General features: G+C 45.4%; 1 protein-coding gene across 1 annotated transcript in view; it reads right to left on the bottom strand.

Annotated features, from left to right (window-relative positions):
• LOC309379803 (uncharacterized protein) overlaps window positions 1-21,841 on the bottom strand; it is a 206,376-nt gene that overhangs the window by 89,897 nt on the left and 94,638 nt on the right. The window contains exons 42-54 of the mRNA XM_081929256.1: window positions 21,124-21,183; window positions 19,054-19,089; window positions 18,121-18,201; window positions 15,822-15,866; window positions 14,894-14,965; window positions 10,719-10,754; window positions 10,542-10,577; window positions 9,220-9,261; window positions 6,987-7,025; window positions 5,256-5,291; window positions 3,472-3,612; window positions 1,856-2,011; window positions 874-1,146 (exon numbers count right to left, since the gene is read on the bottom strand). Coding sequence (XP_081785382.1) covers window positions 874-1,146; window positions 1,856-2,011; window positions 3,472-3,612; window positions 5,256-5,291; window positions 6,987-7,025; window positions 9,220-9,261; window positions 10,542-10,577; window positions 10,719-10,754; window positions 14,894-14,965; window positions 15,822-15,866; window positions 18,121-18,201; window positions 19,054-19,089; window positions 21,124-21,183 — 1,053 coding nt within the window. The remainder of the gene's footprint in view (window positions 1-873; window positions 1,147-1,855; window positions 2,012-3,471; window positions 3,613-5,255; window positions 5,292-6,986; window positions 7,026-9,219; window positions 9,262-10,541; window positions 10,578-10,718; window positions 10,755-14,893; window positions 14,966-15,821; window positions 15,867-18,120; window positions 18,202-19,053; window positions 19,090-21,123; window positions 21,184-21,841) is intronic.

The following is a 21,841-nucleotide window of genomic DNA, read 5'->3' as shown; positions in this document are numbered from 1 at the left end:
GTCCTCGACAGCTTGAGACCAGTTTACTTGAAGGATATATTCCCACTTGACTGCTTTTATCATTGCTGTTACAAGTGCCACATAATATTCACTCCACATTTTCAAGGAATCGATCCTATAGTGTGGCATCACCTGTTCTCTGAAACTCATTGCCTATCTATATTAAGCAGGTGCCTTCCCTATATTATTTTCAACACCCACTAAACACCTTTTTGTTTGCAAAATTACAGCCATGTAATTTTATGTGTGTGTGTGTGTGTTTAAAACTGTTGATTTTATCTATATTTTTAAAACTTTTATTGTCTGCTTGTTGTTAAAGTTGGATCTTATTGGTATTTTCTTATCAATATTTTATATTTTGTTAAGTAAGCTAGAGGTCTTACTGAATCAATGACCCTGGGCTGAAAAAGATCCCTTGTTCGGTGGATTCCTGGACAAAACAGACCATGCAGATAAGAAGGAAAGGGAAAACTTCCAGTGAAAATGAACTATTACATTTTCATACACGCAGAAGGAAGGAAAGGAATTTATTTTCGAAACAATAACGACTGATTTATTGTGGATTGATAATTTGTTGAGTCACCTCACTTGTAGATATTGGAAATGTTAAAATACTGTATGTGCAGGAATTAGCAGGTGGATAGCTAATGGTTAAGGTTAATAAGTTAACAACAACAACAAAATTATAGTAATAGAAGGTTAATTGATGGACACATCAATGATGGAGTGTGGGAAACCAATTTTGGGGGAAATTGTATTAAATTTGCTTTAATTTGTGGTTGATTTGGTAAAATTTGGGAAATCAATAAAAATGATTTGGCAGAAAAAAGAGGAAAAGATCCTTGTTCCTGGTTTACAATACCAATGCGTTACCTCTCCCTCTGTCTCCATCCTTACAGATGTCTCTTCCAGAGACCAAACTCCATCCTGGGTCACCAAGATGGCAGCCTCAGTAGCTCCTGCCTGCTCCAAAGAGTCCTCTTCCATCGTCCTTTGAGGCAGAGTTGTGCTCTCTCTGTACGGATTGTTCTTGGCTTTCTCAGCATCCAGCTCCCATAGGCCTGTGTGGTTGGCTGTCACTTCTGACACCACGTTGTCACCAGGATTGCGGTTAGCAGTTGTCATGATCTTCAGATCTGCAATGGTCTGATGAAATAAAGAAAATGCAGCTTGTGAGGCGCCAGGGAACATAACTTCTGGGAGCTGAGCCAGCCACTATGTCTTAGAAGGGAGTTGAGGAGAAGCCTAGAGAAACGATAGCCTGCTGGAGAACGACCTGAAAATGATTTACAGATGGTATCTAACTGCAAGGAGACTTGTTAAAATGTATAAGACTGAATCCGATAAGTGCTGGAGATGCAATGAGACTATGGGTACGTTCTATCATATGTGGTGGACCTGTAAAAGGGTAAAAGAGTATTGGGAAATAATTCATAATGAATTGGGGAAAAAATCTTTAAAAGTACTTTTCCAAAAAACCCCAGAGTCCTTTTTGTTGGGGGTAATTCAGATGGAAATTCCCAGGTTTCAAAAAAGGTTATTTACGTACCTCAAAGTGCAAGTAGATAAATAGGTACCACTCTGGCGGGAAGGTAAATGGCATCTCCGTGCACTGCTCTGGTTCGCCAGAAGCAGCTTAGTTGTCTTTGTAGAACTCAGCAAGGAGAATGACAGAGGCAAAACCAAATTGGTTGGCTCTGCCCATCATTGGCTCTGGCGCCACCTAGTGTTGGCCTCCCGGGCTCCTGCCCTACCAGTTCCAAGTGGGACCAGCAACCCAGGAAAAGATGATTCCTCACCTTCACAATATGAACCTTCCCCATTTTTTGAGTTTAGTTCTAATCTGAGCAATTACCTGAGCAAGAGTGGCAGGCAGGGAAGTGGGGGGAGACAAGAGATATTCCTCAGGTTCTGGAGATGGGGATTCCAAATCGATGCTCGGCTGTTCTCGGGCCACTTCGGTGGTGCTAGCTAGATGCTCGCTGGGAACATCAGACTTCTGTGGGCTCTGCTAAAATTATGCACACAAATGTGTTATAGGAATTCTAAGGTCTCATAATATTGACACACTGCTTAAAATGCAGGATCCTCAAGCGACTTACATAAAACACAGTCAGAGAATTAGAAAAAAGAAAAATTGTATATTCAACATTTAAAACCCCAAATACAAAGAAAGGTATCAGTATAAGGTGGTCATAAGGCAGTTAAATAGTAATAAATAACCAAATGGAACAGCATGAGGAATCTTACGAGCCCAGGAATACAAATGTAGACTAAAAGTAAAGGTAAAGGACCCCTGACAGTTAAGTCCAGTCGCGAACGACTCTGGGGTTGTGACGCTCATCTCGCTTTACTGGCTGAGGGAGCCGATGTTTGTCCGCAGACAGTTTTTCTGGGTCATGTGGCCAGCATGACTTCTGGCAAAACCAGAGCAGCGCATGGAAACACTGTTTACCTTCCCACTGGAGCGGTACCTATTTATCTACTTGCACTTTGACCTGCTTTCGAACTGCTAGGTGGGCAGGAGCAGGGACCGAGCAATGGGAGCTCACACCATTGCGGGGATTTGAACAGCCAACCTTCTGATAAGCAAGTCCAAGAGGCTCAGTGGTTTAGAGCCTCCCCGCGTATTAGCCATGGACAAATAACAATTATTATTATTATTTGGAATTCATTTTTATAAATAGCTTTTTAAAATAGGAAAATATAATTTAAAAACCATTTTATACACACACATGCTCCGTTAAATTCATACAGAAAATTACAATAGGAACAGCCCGGCACTAGCCCTATCATTAAAAGCAGACAGTTTCCAAAAGCCTAGCAGGACACCGAGGCGGAAATCTTTCTGCCACTGGCTAAAAGCATTCCTGTTCACCAAACCTACCCAGCCACTTAGAGAGCTCAGGTCATTCTAATCCATGGGTAGGCAAACTAAGGCCCGTGGGCCGGATCCGGCCCAATCGCCTTCTAAATCTGGCTCACGGATGGTCCGAGAATCAGCGAGTTTTCACATGAGTAGAATGTGCCTTTTTATTTAAAATGCATCTCTGGGTTATTTGTGGGGTATAGGAATTCATTCATTATTTTTTCCCCAAAATATAAGCCGCCCCCCCCCAAGGTCTGAGGGACAGTGGACCGGCCCCCTGCTGAAAAAGTTTGCTGACCCCTGTTCTAATCTGTTTTAGTAGCCTAACTTTCACATGTTTTAAGTAGGGTTGTGAAATAAGTAAAATAATAATAATAATATTAATAATAATAATAATTTCATTTTTATAAATATCATGTTTCTAAATATCATAAATATCACAAACCGTCTTTACCTGCCAGCAGAAGGACAACAAGGAGGGAAGGAGCTAGCTGAGTTTCCCCAGGCAGGGAGTTCCAAAGTCTGGGTGCAGCCACCGAGAAGGCCCTCTCCTGTGTCCCCTGTGAGGGTGGCACATAATGTTGTCCTTCTGAGATACTCACCACATCACCCGTGGTCTGCTTAGATCCTTGCTTCTTCTTGGCTGACTTCCCCTTCCCCTTCCTGGAGCCGGCCACTTGCTGGCTCACCAGCTCAACCCCATCCCGGAGGAGAAGGTCAGACAGCTCCTTCAATAGCGCCAGCTGCAAGTTAAAACAAAGAGGCACAACAGGCTAGATCTCATGAAGCAACCAAGAGGAGAGATTGGTGTGGTCGTCCTGCCGAGACGATACGGTCCAAATTCTGGATCTCCTCTCTGTCTTTCCTTTCCCCCTTGCGCTATTGGCAGGCTATTATTTTTTTTATCCCCCCCCCCCCCAATTCTTTATAATCACACTTTCATCCAGGAATGTCAAATAATTTACAGAAAAACCATTCAGTCGAAAATCTAACAATAACATGCATCAAAATCATTCTCCTATTAGTTGTACATAATAGTATATACTTTTGTCCCTACTCATTTATCCTAATTCCCCCCCTTCCTCCCTCCCCTTTAACCCCTCCCCACAAAACTTGTTCTCTCTTCAAATCTTTAACCATGTGCAGATTATTCATTCTAATTTGAATGCTTCGGTTGCCGTCCCCCCGTGCTATCCTATAACTTTTCCATTTATTCAAAATCTTTTGACATTTGTTTTCCTGTGTATCTTCCGCCATTACCTGTTCAAATATTGTACATATGGCAGGCTATTCAAAAGACACAGTAATCTCCCAACTTTTGTGGGGGTTACATTCCTAAAGCCAAAATTGTGAATGACACCTTCAGTTCCATGATGGAAGGAAGTTAAGAGGTAAATGTAAGAAAATTGCATGAGGAGTTTAGTGGGTCTACTGAGCTGTTTAGAAAAATAGTTATACAGTTATAGTTATATATATTCCTTGTCGGAAGCCGAACCTTTCAGTTTTCGAATGCCGAAAACCCGGAAGTGAAAGCTTCTGTTTTCGAACGCGCCATGCCGACTGCCCATTGTACCTCAGTTGTTGAACATTTTGAAAGTCGAACAGTCTTCCGGAATGGATAACATTCGACAACCGAGGTATGATAGATTAGATGATATAGATAGATGATAGATAGATAGATAGATAGATAGATAGATAGATAGATAGACAGACAGACAGATAAAGGTAAAGGGACCCCTGATCATTAGGTCCAGTCGCAGACGACTCTGGGGTTGCAGCACTCATCTTGCTTTATTGGCCGAGGGAGCCGGCGTACAGCTTCTGGGTCATGTGGCCAGCATGACTAAGCCGCTTCTGGTGAACCAGAGCAGCGCACGGAAATGCCATTTACCTTCCCGCCGGAGCGGTACCTATTTATCTACTTGCACTTTGAGGTGCTTTTGAACTGATAGGTTGACAGGAGCAGGGACCGAGCAACGGGAGCTCACCCCGTCGCAGGGATTCGAACCGCCAACCTTACGATCAGCAAGCCCTAGGCTCTGTGGTTTAACCCATGTCGATAGATAGATAGATGATAGATAGATGATAGATGATAGATGATAGATGATAGATGATTGATAGATGATAGATGATAGATGATAGATGATAGATGATAGATGATAGATATAGATATATACCACAGCATCATAAAAATATGTCACAACAATATTAAACCATAAAACCAAGCAATAATTTTATTGAAAAGTTAAAAGCAATTTAAAAATAAAAAAAGAACTTTAAAAATAAAATTGCTCCCGGTACACAGTTCCCCAGACTTAATTTCCATAACCTTAATTCCAGAATCAGTTTTGTCTCTCTGTAGGTCATTTAGTAGGTTGCAACCTACCTTGATGCCATAAGCTTCAAAGAGTTTTTCCAAATCCTGCACTCGGAACAAATGGCAGTAGTAGTCATAAACAGGATTGTTCATCATGAGCAATGCAAAGGCAAGAGACAGAAAAAATAGTTTTCAGCTGCAGTGTCCCCATGAGGACTGTATATGCATTATAACTCAACGACACTGGGTGGTGCTGTGGAGTTCCATTTTTGCCAACCCGATTTCTCATGCAAAGCTTACAACGCATTTAACTGAAACCTTTCTCTGATGTGTCTAGATCCAGACAGAGACTCTTAAGTGTAATTAAGAAAAAGATCTTTATTCAAGTAACGGGACAGGCTTGGCAGCAGATACAGAATTTTAAGAGTTCAGAATCTGGGAGGATATTAGGACACGACAGAAGGAAAGTGAAATGAAATACCTGCTTCCTTTATAAGGTAAAGGTAAAGGGACCCCTGACCATTAGGTCCAGTCGTGGCCAACTCTGGGGTTGCGGCGCTCATCTCGCTTTACTGTCCGAGGGAGCCGGCGTACAGCTTCCGGGTCATGTGGCCAGCATGACAAAGCCACTTCTGGGGAACCAGAGCAGCGCACGGAAACGCCGTTTACCTTCCCGCTGGAGCGGTACCTATTTATCTACTTGCACTGGTGTGCTTTCGAACTGCTAGGTTGGCAGGAGCAGGGACTGAGCAATGGGAGCTCACCCCATCACGGGGATTCAAACCGCCGACCTTCTGATCGGCAAATCCTAGGCTCCGTGGTTTAACCCACAGCGCCACCCGTGTCCCACTGCTTCCTTTATAAAGTTCCTGCTAGAGGGAACAATGTACCACATGTGGTGGGGTTGTAAAAAAATAAAGAGCTTTTGGGACCTTATATATAAAATTTTAAAGAAACTGTTTAAAACAATGTTTATCAAAAAAAACCTGAAGCCTTCCTCTTAGGTATTATGGCATCAGACATCCCGAGAGAGAGAGAAGAAGGATTTTTTTGTATGCAGCAACAGGACCACAAGAATACTGGTTGCCAAGTGATGGAAAGGAGATAAAATTCCATCAAAAGAGGGATGGCAAGTTAAACTGCTTTAATACATGGAACTAGTGAATATGACAGAAAAGATCAGGGATAGATTGACCCAAAAGTTTAAAAAGATTTATAGGCAATATTTAAAAGAACATTGTCCCCACATTAAAACTTTAGAATGCTTTGAATAACAGAATTGCATAAGGTATAAAGAACACAAATAAGATATAACACAGGTTAAGTTTGTTGAAAACAGGCGAGTAACAAGGAAACGAAGAACCTACACCAAGGAGGTCGGACGTTGGTGGCTGAAATGTTTTTGTGTTTTCGCATTGTACTGTTTCCTTTCCTTTTCTTTCCCCCCTTTTTTATGAGTTATGTGCTGTTTTTGTTTGTTTGTTTTCGCTGTGTGTCTGTGTTGATTATAAACCAATAAAGATTGAATTAAGAGAGAGAAAGAAAGAAAGAAAGAAAGAAAGAAAGAAAGAAAGAAAGAAAGAAAGAAAGAAAGAGAGAGGAAGGAAGGAAGGAAGGAAGGAAGGAAGGAAGGAAGGAAGGAAGGAAGGAAGGAAGGAAGGAAGGAAGGAAGGAAGGAAGGAAGGAAGGAAGGAAGGAATTTGCTTTCAGCTGCCACTGAGAAGTTTCATTTTATGCCCACCCTATCAGAGCGCTGATCAATGTGTTTCAACATGCAAACCAACATTTGTCTGGTTTTACCTTGATGTCTGTTCCTTTGGCAGGTGGCCCAGGGTCTCCCTTTGAAGAGAAGCAAAAAAAAGGTGAGTAAATGAATCTGTCAGTTCAAGTACAGACCTTGAAACGGAACATTCATGAAGGCAGCGGGTCCTTTGCGACCCTGAGATCTTCTGACGGAGAAGGGCCACAGAAATGATCAAGGAGATACAGAAACTTATACCATGCAGAGTTTGGTAGTTTAGATACGAGGCAAGGATAAAGGGGTCATTCCACATGAGTTCAATGCGGTCATGCCACCCGCCATCTCAGATTTTGATGAAACTTGGCATACACCCTTCCCTTATGGTTGAAAGAAACCCCCTTAAATTTTTTCCCTCTATCTCAAACGGTTTTAATTTTATAGCACTTCAAATTTTTGTGAAATCTGTGTTTCTGTCCCTCTTGAGATCCTTTATTTTTTGTGCATTTTAATTCTTTTCTTCACAACCAACGATCAGATCTTTTTGATTTTTTTTGCAGAGCTCAATAACATGATGAGGAATGGTTTGGGTTTTTGCAAAATACGCAGGGATTTATGATATGCAAAATGAACCATGGAAAGAGGAGAAGGGAAGTCATTCATATTTTAAGGAGGTTTAAATGAGTATTTCAAATTGTAAAACAGATAATTTAATAAAAAATTATATATATGTATAGAACTGCCAATAAAGAAAAAAGAAAATAAAGGATTTCTTCGAACAGCACAGACCTATACTGTGGCATTTGCTTCTGCAAGATACAAGAATGGCAACCAACCAACCCAGAAGAAAGCGGGTTGCACAAATTCATGATACAGCCTTCGAGCTTGTTAATGTTTTATTGTATTTTAAATATTATTGTTTTTATCAGCCGGCTGTTTGCCAACCTGGGCTCCTTTGGGAAGAAGGGTGGGATATAAACTTAAACAATAATTACAAGAACATAAGAAGGGGATAGAAACATAATAATGAATAATAATAAATCAAGTTTTCCCGGGTCATGTGGCCAGCGTGACTAAGCCTCTTCTGGCAAACCAGAGCAGAGCACGGAAATGCCGTTTACCTTCCCGTGGGAGCAGTACCTATTTATCTACTTGCACTTTGATGTGCTTTCGATCTGCTAGGTTGGCAGGAGCAGGGACAGAGCAATGGGAGCTGACTCCGTCACGGGGATTCGAACCGCCGACCTTCTGATCGGCAAGCCCAAGAGGCTCAGTGGTTTAGACCACAGCTCCACCCTCGTCCCTAATCGGTAGTTAGGAAGGATATTAATAAACAATATATCCCCTTCTCCTGCCACCCTGAACATTCCCACAGGCCTGAGCACTTGCAATTCCCAAGCAGCTGCCTCTGAGATGGTGTGGATCATCATCTACATGCTATGCCCAGCATCACTGAGAAAGATCAGGAAAGGTCTGTGGCAATCAGGTCTTCCTTGCAGGCTTCCCAAGATACGTCTGGTTGGCCACTGTGGTCGTGATGGGTGAAATGGACCTTTGCCCTGCCCTAGCAAGCCTTTTCTTATATCCATATGTAAAGCAAATGGGCAGAACCTATAGCATCACCCCACAGCAGCTTCCAGAGCCCTTGGTGTGGGTTGTCTCCAGACATCAGAGCTTTCTCGAAATTATTTTCTGTAAATAGGTTACCGTGCTGCCTACATGTGAAGTGGTGTGAACCTGGACTTCATGTGTGGCAGCGTGCTCCTTGATTTGGACCAGGTTACTCTTCCACAACTGGCACTACCACCAGGAACATCTGGGCTCTTCACTTCAATGTCTTCCACAACTGGCACCACCACAGGAACATCTGGGCACTTCGCTTCAATGTCTTCTTCCAGTTCTGCGGCAACCACAACACGGTCAACTGAGGATGCCATGAAGTCTTCGCTTGATGGGCTCTCAAGCGGGAAGGGCGAAGAGGGAACCCATGCCTGATGGGCTTCATTTCACAGAAATCTGGCATCTGCCTCTACAGATTCCGGTGGAATGAAGGGCATCCAAGCCACGGACTGGCATTCTCTGTGGCGAGTCGTTCCATCCATGAAGCACTGCGATCAGCTGGAGATCCATCTCTGGACCAGAGCCTGAGGTTCTCCACTCTAGATGGAGAACGGCAGCTAAGACCATACCCCCAGGAGATGCACAAAGGGTTTCTACATGAGCCAATGAACTCATCGAAGTCATGCAAGACATTCAGTCATATCACTAATATTTCAGTAGGGGAAGAAGTGGTACCTTCTCTCCTTTGACGGCAATTCTGCTTTCCAGAGGAAGAACCTACAATTGTCAGAGGAACATTGATAAGTACGTGGGGAGGAGAGAAAGTCTCTTTCAGAAATGAGACTTGTTCTCCAAGTACTTCCTCCTTCTTCTTTTTAAAGGGGGGGGGGTTGATGTAGATGGCTTTCATTCTTCTTACTAAAGGTTTCCATAATACAGTAAGATTCCGAAAACTAATGTAAATATTTTTTTAAAAAAACGAAAGCAGCTACAAAAAGTACAAAAGTACAGAACAGAAAAGTAGTTCTTAGCCCTTAGCAAACACAGAAGGTAGTAATAGTAGTAGTAGTAGTAGTAGTAGTAGTAGTAATAATAATAATAATAATAATAATTTATTACTTATAATAAAGTAAATAAAGATCTGTGGAAAGCCCTCCCTTCAGATGTGAAGGAAATAAGCAGCTATCTTATCTTTAAAAGACATCCGAAGGCAGCCCTGTTGAGGGACGTTTTTAATATTTAATGCTGTATTGTTTTTAACACTTGATTGGAAGCCGCCCAGAGTGGCTGGGGAAACCAGCTGGGCTGGGGAAACCAGATGGGCAGGGTATAAATACCAAATTATTATTATTATTATTATTATTATTATTATTATTATTATTATTATTACCCCACCCATCTGGCCGGGCCTCCCCAGCCACTCTGGGTGGCTTCCAACAGGATATTAAAAACACGATAAAACATCAGACATTAAAATTTTCCCTATACAGGGTTGCCTTCAGATGTCTTCTAAAAGTCAGATAGTTGTTTATTTCCTTGACATTTGATGGGAGGGTGTTCCACAGGGCGGGTGCCACCACCGAGAAGGCCCTCTGCCTGGTTCCCTGTAACCTCACTTCTCGCAGGAAAGGAACCACCAGAAGGCTCTCGGAGCTGGACCTCAGTGTCCAGGCAGAATGATGGGGTGGAGATGCTCCTTCAGGTATACAGGACCGAGGCCATTTAGGGCTTCCAAGGTCAGCACCAACACTTTGAATTGTGCCCGGAAACATACTGGGAGCCAATGTAGGTCTCAGCTCTCACCTGGGGGTGTTGCTTTCTCCTCCCAGTTTCTCCTCCCAGGAGACCAACATTTCCTGGCCTTCTGCCCAGGGTCCTGCATCCACTATCTACCACCACATGAGTATACATACCCTGGGCCTTAATAAAGTTCTTGACTGGAGCAAATCTCCCCAGTTAGCCTGGCTTTTGATCTGTGCCACGTTTGCCAAGCAAGGAGACACCATCTCTTTCTTCCCATCTTGCACCATTTCCCCAGGAGAAGAAGCATTACTCACGGTTTTTCCAGGAGTTCCAGGGGGCCCGGGCTGTCCCTGCAGAAACACAAGACGTACATATGCTGACATGGAAGCCACCACCACCACCCAAGATATGAATGCAGAAGGCTAGCCCACTTGAAAAGGTGCCTTTGATGGCTCTCATGCAAGGCTAACAAGGAGAATTTGCAAACCTACGGATTCGCCCTTGTCTCCTTTCTCTCCGCCGGCTCCCTAGGAGGAGGAGGAGAAAAGCAGAATGAAAGAGGAGTCAGAGGTGCTGAGCTGAGATACTTTACCACCTCCTTTAGAGTTGCATATGAATAATAATATAATAATAATGTTAGAGACTTCAGAATATAGACCAGAATGGAAAAATCCAGGCAGCAATATTTTTAAAAGAGGTTTTATTGACTTTGGTTTAATTTGTCAGACAAATAAAGCAAAGGGGTGCATTCAGGAAAAATGAGAGAATGCCCACGAACACCAGGGGCAGACAGTTTTTATCCCCTCAGGCAAAACAATGGTTCAACCCCCCTGACCCACCCCTTAATCATTCCCATTTCAACCAATTAAAGAATTGATGATGGCCTTTCGGTTCCAAGTTGCATTATCCACTAGGTGGCATTGTTAGCTTATAATCTCTCTGACCCTCTTACAGTTCCTAGAAAAGCCTCACTGACCATCTGCCTTCTGATAAAGATCACCATGCTCTTGTGGTGAGCTACATCTTTCCTGTTGTTCGCCTTCTTCTCGGTGTTTTACTGGAATTGGGTCAACGGCTAGAGCAGGTGTGAAGTGCTCCGACCACATATGCTTCGGTTACAAAAATGCTGTGTGCAGGCAGAGGAGAGAAATAGTTTTTAGCTTTTTAGCTTGCTGCTTATAAAATGGCTTTCAGCTTATAAAATGGCTCCAGCCTGGCTCTCCAAAGTGGACCCAGGTGGACCTCTGGTCCTTACTCCTTCAATAATATAATTTATTATTTATACCCCGCCCATCTGGCTGGGCTTCCCCAGCCACTCTGGGCAGCATTCAACAAAATATTAAAATACAGTGGTACCTCGGGTTACAGACACTTCAGGTTACAGACTTCGCTAACCCAGAAATAGTACCTCGGGTTAAGAACTTTGCTTCAGGATGAGAACAGAAATCGTGCTCCGGCAGCGGGAGGCCCCATTAGGAAACTGGTACCTCAGGTTAAGAACAGTTTCAGGTTAAGAACGGACCTCCAGAATGAATTAAGTTCTTAACCTAAGGTACCACTGTGCAGTAATACACAAAGCATTAGACGCTTCCCTGAACAGGGCTGCCTTCAGATGTCTTTTAAAAGACTGGTAGTTGTTGTTTTCTTTGATATCTGGTGGGAGGGCGTCCCACAGGGCTTTAATAATAATAATAATAAATAATAATAATCATCGTAATAATACCCCGCCCATCTGACTGGGTTTCCCCAGCCACTCTGGTCAGCTTCCAACAGGATATTGGATATTGGATAAAACACCAAAGATTAAAAACGTCCATAAAGAGGGCTGCCTTCAGATGTCTTCTAAAAGTCAGATAGTTGTTTATTTCCTTGACATCTGATAGGAGGGCATTCCACAGGGCAGGCGCCACCACCGAGAAGGCCCTCTGCCTGGTTCCCTGTAACTTGGCTTCTCGCAGTGAGGGAAATGCCAGAAGGCTGTCAGAGCTGGACCTCAGTGTCCGGGTAGAATGGAATGCTCACAATCTCCCTTGGTGTGGCAGCAAGTGTCCACAAATCCACAACTCTACTTGCCAGGGATGAGTGCCTTGCGTGGCCTTAAAAGCAGGTCACACAAATTTATGGAGAATTAGACTACTGGCAGCTACTTAGTCATAATGGCTAATGCTTTGTCTCCACAGTCAAAGGTACCAGTTGAATACCAGTGGGTAGAGCGCTCTTGCAATCATATTCTGCTTGTGGGCTTCTCACTGGCATCTGAGAACAGGATCCTGTCATAGCTGTCAACTTACAGATTTGAAAATAAGGGACCAGCAGCCTCGAAAATAAGAGATCAGCAGCCAAAATAAGGGATTTCCCAAGCACAGGTATGTTCAACTTCTGAGCCCCTCCGAGCCAAAGGCAGAAAGCCCAGCCAGCAGCCAAACGAAGCCTCAAGCGGTGGTTCCCACAGCGCAACAACCCGGCAAAGGGGATGCAGCAAGGAAAACCACTGTCACCTCTCTGCTGGGAAGCACTGAGCAAAGGCGAGTCCCCAGGCAACACGGCCGATTTGATCGGCACAAAGCATGCAAGCTCCACCCCCCAGTCGTTCTTAGACTCCTTATTGGGTGAGCAACACAGCCAAGCAACACAGTTGGAGCCTCCCTCCTCCCTGGCCGGGAGGGAGGGAGGGAGAGAAACCCGGGAAATTTAAGGTACATCATCCATAAGGGACAGCAGCAGGACACGGCGCTGGGATAAGGGACTTTCCCACCAAATAAGGGACGGTTGACATGGATCTGGGACTAGATGGGCCACTGGCAGAGCTCATCTTACATTTTTAATTATCAACATTTCATTGTAATTGTCAACAGACTCTCCATTCAACGTTCTCTGTAACTGGGGCAACACAGTGCAATATATTCTGGACCCAAGTTTCAGCATGGCCACTTCACAGAGCTACACCTTCATGCAAGCATGGGGTACTGTCATGGGCCTGGAGTCAGCTTCGCCTGCAGAACAGCAGCCTGAAGCGGGAGAAAGCGGAGTGACTCCACTTGCAGCTAATCAGCCTTCAAGGACACAGGGGAGGAGGAGGCACGGATGGGAACCAGGTGGCTGCAACTTTCTGAAGCAGAGTTTCCAGCAGCAGTCAGACGCTGGAAACAGTACTTGTAGTTCCTGGCCCTACGATACGATCATCTTTATTGTCATTGTCCCATACAGAACTGTTAAGTTGTGGGTGAAGATATCAGACGACACAGCAATTCTTCAAACAGCTCTTGTTTATTCACAGGCCAGAACAGAACTGAACTGAAGGGTTCAGCAAGTCTGCTTATATAGAGCTCCACTACAACGCAGCAGTAACCACTTTCTCTAACTATCCAGTCACTGAATGTCACTTTCAAGCTCTTATTTGCATATGTGGACCTGCTGGCCCAGGGTGAAAACTTCAGTACATAACAAGAACAATGAAATGGAAAAAAACTACATCAGACATTCAAAAACCAACAAGCCTGCTATTCCAGCTATCCCAACCTGGTTAGCCCCCTAAAACTCTGATACCTCATTTTTAAATACAATATTCTCCCATAGAGACTCCTTACACTGCGTTTAAAACCAAAATCGCATTTGGGTAGAAACTGTTTCTCAGGCGGCTAGTCCTAGTATTTATAACCCTGGACCTTCTTCCAGAAGGCAGAACCTGAAATAGATCATTTCCAGGGTGCGCACTATCCTGCACTATCTCTGCAGCTTTCTTATGGCACTGCTTGGAAGCATAGATTTGATCCAAGGTGGGAAGAGGGCCCCCAATTATTCTCTCCGCAGTCTTTACAACCCTGGACAGCATTGTTGTTTCCCTGGCCGTGCGGCTCCAAACCACACACACAGACCGTAAGTTAATACGCTCTCCACAGTACAATGGTAAAATGCCATCAACAGGTCCTTTGGGAAGTTGTTTTTCTGGAGGATTCTCAGAAAATATAACCTCTGCTGTGCTCTCTTTATCAGGTCTTTGCTGTTTTCTCCCCAGGTTAGGTCATCTCTCAACTCCATTCCCAGAATGAGCTTCCTGCTCATCTTGGCCCCATGATCCCTGACCCCTGGACCTTGTGACCCACATGGATTGCTCTTTGTCCAACCCTAGGACTGGACCTGACTTCGGATGCTGAGTTTAGCTCTAGGCAAGTACATCTCAAAGGCTCCTCTGGTCGGCTGGCCTCCCGCCCCACTGAGCTCTGCACGCTGTTGCTCAGCAACACGACTACGGCAAGAGGCCTATTCAGCCCAAGGGCCACATGCCAGGGGTGGGCGGGGCCAGAGGCAAAAGTGGGCGGAGCAATGGGGGCCACTCTTAGCTTTGCACAGAAAGCCATGCCAGAGATTTCTAAACACACACACACACATTTCTCCCTCCTCCATACAGAAAAACAAGGGACATGACATCAGTTTTAAGGACACGTTCTAGGCGGGCAAAAGCACTTGAGGAAAGTGTGAGCACGTGCAGGGCCTTGGGTGAATCCCAAAAGCCAGATAAATGCACTCCTGCATTATGTGATTTGTAGATCTTTCTTCTTCGAGGCAAGCTGTAGTGCTGAAAATATTAATATTCTGGCAACTTGCTGTCAAAAATGCCAGAATTATTCCAACCCCCACTGCACAATCCTCTTGGTATCCAACTTACATCCTTGCCCGTTTCTCCCGCCTCTCCTTTCATCCCTCGCTCTCCGGGACGTCCTGGCAGACCCAAAGGACCCTGCAGAAGAATTGAGGGGACATGAGCAATTTGGGCTCGATTCTCACTGAGTTTGCTCCGCCTGTGGGGCTGAGCTGTGGACAAGGGTCTTACTGACAGCACTGAGTGCTCCTGGGTAGACAAATCTGTGGGATGTGAAACACAAGAGCAGTCAAGTACAACATTCCTAGAGTGAACATGTTTACACATGGGGAGGAATGTTTGTCCAGCCAGCAGGTAAACTTCCTGTTTCCTTCTGGGCTGGGACAGACTTCCTCTGCATGTGACTAGAGGTGGGCGTGGCCTCACCTGTGCAGGTAACAAAAGCATAGGACTGGCCACCATCTCTATGATTACTTTCGTCAAAGAAGCAACATCTGCTTAGCCAAAGATGCTCTCTTCCAGCCAAGAGAGGACAAAGGGATCTCCTTATGACATAGTTTCCAGGTTTATGTTACTTTTCTAAGCTAAGTCTGCCTTCTGGGATCCGATTGTGAACAGAATGATGTGTGAGTAAACTCTTTTTATACATTTATAGAAGACTGTGTTGTGTCTTATCTTTTATGAGGGAATAAGGGGAAAATACCAGAACAGTTATTATAGAGGCTTTAGCGACCCTGAGCAAACGCATCCGCTGTGAGTTTAAAAAGGGGAATGTTACTTTGCTAAATTGTGAACTTGTTTACACAAGTTGGAAAGGCTATAATGAAGCAATACATCCTCTCCTGCATCCCTGGACATTCCCACAAAATCCCCATACATCAAAATACTACCTGTAGGTAAATAAAAACCTAGTGTGTCAGGAAAAGAGGATTCGCTGGGTAGCTATGGAGAGTTTGAGGTCTCAGCAGCATGCAAGTCCAGAGAGATTCCTTACCCGAATTCCTCTCTCTCCAGTCTCACCAGGAGGGCCTGCTTCCCCCTAGAAGGACAGAAGGACCGATGCTCAATGCAAAACCCTCTTAGGAGCTTCAGAGCTGTAGATGCACCCCTGTAATGTCAGGAAGCCCCAGTGCTGTTTTTCTAGAAAAAGAGGTGCTGAAACTCAACTTGAGCACCTGCCTTGTCCTCTTATAATGGCAGCGGTACACATCTGAGAGGGGCCACTAAGTTCTGTCTGGGGAAAAAGCCCTGGTATGCCCTATTAAAACATCTTACACAGACATTATGATTGTGCGTTACCATGCCCTGAAAGGCCCCAGAAAACTGAGCAAAATTGTCGATGCAACTACATGTGTTAGCTTAAGTCAGGGGTCGGCAAACCAAGGTCCGTGGGCCAGATCAGGCCCAATTGCCTTCAGGATCCAGCCCACGGATTGTCCGTGGATCGGCGTGGGGCTTCTGTTTGTTCAGGCTGCACCGTTTCCCCCCTGCGCCATTCCATCCACCCCCCATCCCTCACACACACAGCGATGGCGCCTCCTCCCTCCCTCCCTCCTCCTGGCTTCTCCTCGCCCTGCCTAGAGGAGGAAAGGGGCTGGGCTTGTTAGAATTCCTGCTCCATGATTGCAGTTATGGGATTTTTTTCTATCACTTAACGGTGTATGTTTCGACTCCACAAAGTGGGAAGTGACGGAGACAGGATGTTTGTGTTCCATGAAGTGGGATTATTGTCCTTTGTCTTTTTCTCTTTGCTGTCTGATGCTAGAGAGAGAGGGAGTCATGTTGCAGTGCTCTGTGTGTGTTTATATGTAAATAAAGTAGATTAGCCAAAATGCTAAGTTGCTGAGGTCTGTCATGCAAGGTGCGCAAACTCTGCGGATCCCTAAGTGTACCGGTGTCGGTTGGCATCGGTCGCTGTGATGTTCGGGCTGAAGAAAGCTTTTGAAACTCCCGAATGAAAGACCAGGAGGGAGAGAACATGCCAGTCGGGCATGTGTCTCTGCCAGGGTCCTACTCGAGTGTACGCTGAACTCCTGAGCTGGCTGAGCAGCCCCTCTCTGGAGCCAGCCCTTTTGCGCTGCTCACCTTCCCTCTCCCGCCACCGCCTGGGTGCTCCTGTGGGCCAGAAAGCGGAGCGGATGAGCTCGCTCTGCTAACCATGAGAAGCAGCAGCGGTGGCAGCCCCTGGGAGGTAAGCGCAGTGGCTGGGTCTGGGCTGAGCTGGGGCTGGGGGGGAGAAGAACTACTTGCCCCCTCGCCTCTTCTTCCAGTTCCCCTGCCCCCACTGGTGCGGCTTCTCCATCCCAGCACAAGGTCTGAGGGACAGTGGACCGGCCCACAGCTAAAAAAAATTGCCGACCCCTGGTTTAAGTACTCAGTGGGTTTGTATTGCAATGGATTAGAAGGAAGGCTAGATTTCTCAAGCTGTTACCTGGACCCCAGGCATCCGCTCTTCCCTGACTCTCCCTGGTATGAATTCAAAGCATCCGCTTTTGCAGAGTTTCACAATTAGTGTCAACAAGTTGAAATGTTCATCCCTACGTTCCTTTGTCACTTAATATGCTGCGGTTACAACCTGCAGTTCCAGATTTTCGTACCCGTTTACCCCGAGCAAAAAGTCATTGAGATACAGGACTATGTTTGCATGTAATTGATCTCACAATCAGGAGCAGGGATGGGAGGCTGAGAGACTACAATTCCCAGCAGCCTAGGGCCAATGGTCAAGAATGATGGGAGTTGTACCGACGAAAGAAGAATGGGGGATGAAATTGGTGAACTATGCAGAATTAGATAAATTAACAGGAAGGGTTTGAAACCTGCGGGACCAGAGATTCTTAGAAGACTGGAGTAAATATGTGAACTATTTGAAAAGTAATGGTAATGAACAGATTACGCTAGTAGGACTGCAAGAAGTTTTGAAAGGAGGGTTATTTGAAACATTGCAAGAAAGACTATGAGGAAAATTATTAGATAATGATAATTAAGAGTAATAGGGAAATTAAGAAATGCAGAATAAGTGAGAAAGAACGAAAAATCATCAGAGGTGTTGATGGAAGTCTAAAACATTGTATAAGATAAGAAGTTATGTTATATGACATATGTTAAATGATATGTTAAAATAACCAACAAATTTTTTTTGAAAAAACAATGATTGGAGTTGTAATCCAGCAATTTATGGAGGGCACTGTGCTGGCTAGCCCTGAGCTAAATAACCACATACTTCCTCGCCTAGTCATTGGTTCAGAAATCGCAAAATTCAGCTCCCCAGATTTGTACTTTTAGTTTCTACTTACATCTTTACCTCTTAGGCCGGGCTCCCCAGGTCTTCCGGACGGTCCTTGCTCACCTTTCTCACCCTTTGGACCAGTTTCCCCCTGAAGTAAACAACAGCCAAGATGTTGGTCTATTTTGCCCCTCTCTCTCCCTTCTCCCCCGGCAACAGCAACCTTATTCTGACTTGCAGAATGTGTGTGTCAGTTGTTATCTGGAGTATAGTGCACAAAGAAGAGAAGTTTTACCTTTTCCTCCCTCTTCAGGGTCCTGAAAAAACCCTACCTCTTAAGCTCCAGAGGGGAAAAAGCTCCCATTGGCACCAATGGGAGCTTTTTCCAGGTCTAAAGGTAAAGGTAAAGGGACCTCTGACCACTAGGTCCAGTCGTGGCCGACTGTGGGGTTGCGGCGCTCATCTCGCTTTACTGGCCGAGGGAGCCGACATACAGCTTCCGGGTCATGTGGCCAGCATGACTAAGCCGCTTCTGGCGAACCAGAGCAGTGCACAGAAACGCCGTTCACCTTCCCGCCGGAGTGGTACCTATTTATCTACTTGCACTTTGACATGCTTTCGAACTGCTAGGTTGGCAGGATTTTCCTGGTCTAGTGGTGATATTTTTTTCTCCCCTGCCCGTACACTGGGGTCCGGATGAAAGCCAGGCTGTCTCACACCTCCTTAAGGATAGGGAATAAACCCATCCAGTTCAAATTTTAAAATGAACCATGCTGACAATCCATTTAAACCACACACTTTGCACTTAAAGGCACCTGCTATATAACTACGACTGTAGTTTGTAGCTTAGTCCATATGCTATGAAGATTAAAAGAAATACCTGCTTAGTTTCAGGTTTGTTGTCGGAGTTGGTGACATACCGTACGTGAAATTCTCTGAATAACCTGGCTAAAAAGTATTGTTAAAGTATTCTGCGCCTTGCACTGTTCAGCTGCATCCTCACCTTTTGCCCTGGCTTCCCGGACAAGCCAACGTTTCCCTGTTAAATTTATTGAAAAGGTTAGTCAGGCATATACCACATGCACTGGCAAAACATGAATTGCGGGGAAGACACTAACAACCAAAATGAATGAATGCCTGAAGTGACCGAGATCCTAGTAGGGTTGGCCCATCCATTAGGCAGGCTGAGGCAACCGCCTCAGGTGGCAAAAATGAATGCCCCTGGAGAAACAAGAGGTAGCTGTGGCGGATCTGGCAAGATCTTGCTAAAGGTAAAGGTCAAGGGACCCCTGACCGTTAGGTCCAGTTGCGGACGACTCTGGAGTTGTGGCACTCATCTCGCTTTATTGGCCGAGGGAGCTGGCGTACAGCTTCCGGGTCATGTGGCCAGCATGACTAAGCCGCTTCTGGCGAACCAGAGCAGCGCATGGAAATGCCATTTACCTTCCTGCTGGAGTGGTACCTATTTATGTACTTGCACTTTGACGTGCTTTTGAACTGCTAGGTTGGCAGGAGCAGGGACCGAGCAACGGGAGCTCACCCCGTCACAGGGATTCGAACCGCCAACCTTCTGATCGGCAAGACCTAGGCTCTGTGGTTTAACCCACAACGCCACTCGCGTCCCTTCAAGCCCTTCAAAATCTTGTGAGGTCTCGTAGAACTCTTGCGAGATCTCGCCAGAATGTGGAAGCCACCGCCACAGTAAGAGAGGCTTTCACAAGGTTGGCACTGTCCTGTTTCCACCCCTGGGTGCCAGGGAATACGGCTAGAATGTTGTTCCTCTAAATATCTAGCCTGCCAAACTCCCAGGACTTGCAAAGACTGCAGATTGAGGTCAGTACTGAGATGTATGGGACATTGGTTTGACTCAATGTAAGGTATCCTCCTCTAACTTACGGGTACAGCTGTATTTCAGTGGCAGAACATCTGATTTGCATGCATCTCCCTGTCTCGAACTCTAGACAGCTGCTGCCTGTCAGCGCTGGACGAACCAACGTTCTGACTTTACGTATAAGCCAGCTTCCTATCCTGTTATTCAAATGCTGATTCATTTCAAAACATGGCAGTCCAGAAAGCAAGGTTGTTTATATAAACATTATCAAATTAAAAAACCCCATAAATCAAACTATCAATTAAAATATGTATATGCACAAGGCAGTGTTTGCTCCATGTGCAAGCTAGCACAGGAAAACGCACAAACTTAGCTTTCAAATTACCGTATTTTTCGCTCCATAAGATGCACTTTTCCCCTCCTAAAAAGTAAGGGGAAATGCATGTGCATCTTATGGAGTGAATGCAGGCGGGAGGCTCTGCTCAGCGCTCCCTTTAAAGAGCTGCATGGAGCGTGTGTGCGGCTTTTGGGGTCTTTTCCCCGAGGAGGGAGAAGGGCAGCCCCTCAGTCCCTTCTCCCACCTCGCGGAAAAGTCCCCAAGAGCCGCACACACGCTAGGTTCTTTAAAGCAGAGCCTCCCACCTGCATTCGCATATGGGATGCATACAGGCTCTGCTCAGCGCTCCCTTTAAAGAGCCACACAGAGTGTGTGTGCAGCTCTTGGGGGCTTTTCCGTGAGGTGGGAGAAGGGACTGACGGGCTGCCCTCTGTCCCTTCCCACACCTCCCGGAAAAGCCAGCAAGAGCCGCTGCCAGGCTCTGCTCAGGGCTCCCTTGTAAGGGCTCCCTTTTGTCCCTCATCCTGCTTTGCTGGGAAGCCAGCAGAACAAGAGGTGCTGTGCAGCTATCGCTCTTGCTCTGCTGGCTTCAACGAGAGCTGCGCAGCTTGCTCCGCTGGCTTCTCGGCGAAGCGGAAGGAGGGACGGAAGGGTTTGAAGCAAGAAAAGCGAGAGCCACTTACATGCTCTGCACAGAATATTTTTTTTCTTGCTTTTCCCCTCTAAATACTAGGTGCGTCTTAGGGTCAGGTGCGTCTTATGGAGCAAAAAATACGGTGTGTCTGGAAGGGCAGAGAGGAGAGGAACATTCCCAAAAGCCAGATTCGCTTCATTCCAGTTCTGCCCTCACTTTCCTGTCTCTCCTCCTTTGATGGACACTCACTCTGCCCAATTTTCCGACTCACCCTTTCTCCTGGCTCGCCCTTCAGCCCCAACTGTCCTGGAATGCCAAATCCCGGGCTTCCCTGCAGAGATCAAGGCAAAAATTCAGCCCACTTTGAACCCTTTCCACCGTATCCTGAAATACTCTTGCAGGCTAGCAAGTCCAGAGCTCGCTTGTTTTTCTGTTTTCTAAAATGCAATGGGGGTAACCCGTTTGAAAGAAAAGGGAGCTCAGAGCATTATTTGGGGACCAAACCAGATGTGGCCAGGACAGGGGTTCTGCAGCTTTAATTTCTGCATATGGACACCAGTGATGATGGTAGACCTTTGAGTCTCAAGGTGCTGCCGTTGACTTTCAAAGCATTAAATGCCTCGGGACCAAGTGATTTGAAGGACAGCCTGCGATCATATAAACCAGCCTAGGCTTTAAGATCAGCCTCTGAGGCCCTCCTCACACACCAGCCATCAAGTTCCATCATGCTGGTGGGCAATCAAAACAGGGCTTTTTTGGTGGTGGCTCCAGATAATTAAAATTACTTCCTAAAGAGAAGCACATGTAGCCCTTTGAAAAGCAAACTTCAGGGCCATTTTAGTTTCAACTGGCATTTTGAGAAAGGCATTGGGAGTTGGGTTTTCAAACCGTTTCAAACGTCTGACCTTTCTTTTCTTTTATCTTTGCAATTGGATTGCTTTTACTTGTATTTTTAAAGTACTTTTTGTTTTTTTAAATCTCTTTCATAA

The sequence above is a fragment of the Podarcis melisellensis genome (assembly GCF_964234715.1).
Source record: "Podarcis melisellensis genome assembly, chromosome: 10".
Lineage (NCBI taxonomy): Eukaryota > Metazoa > Chordata > Lepidosauria > Squamata > Lacertidae > Podarcis > Podarcis melisellensis.
This window is presented reverse-complemented; position numbering and strand designations above follow the sequence as displayed.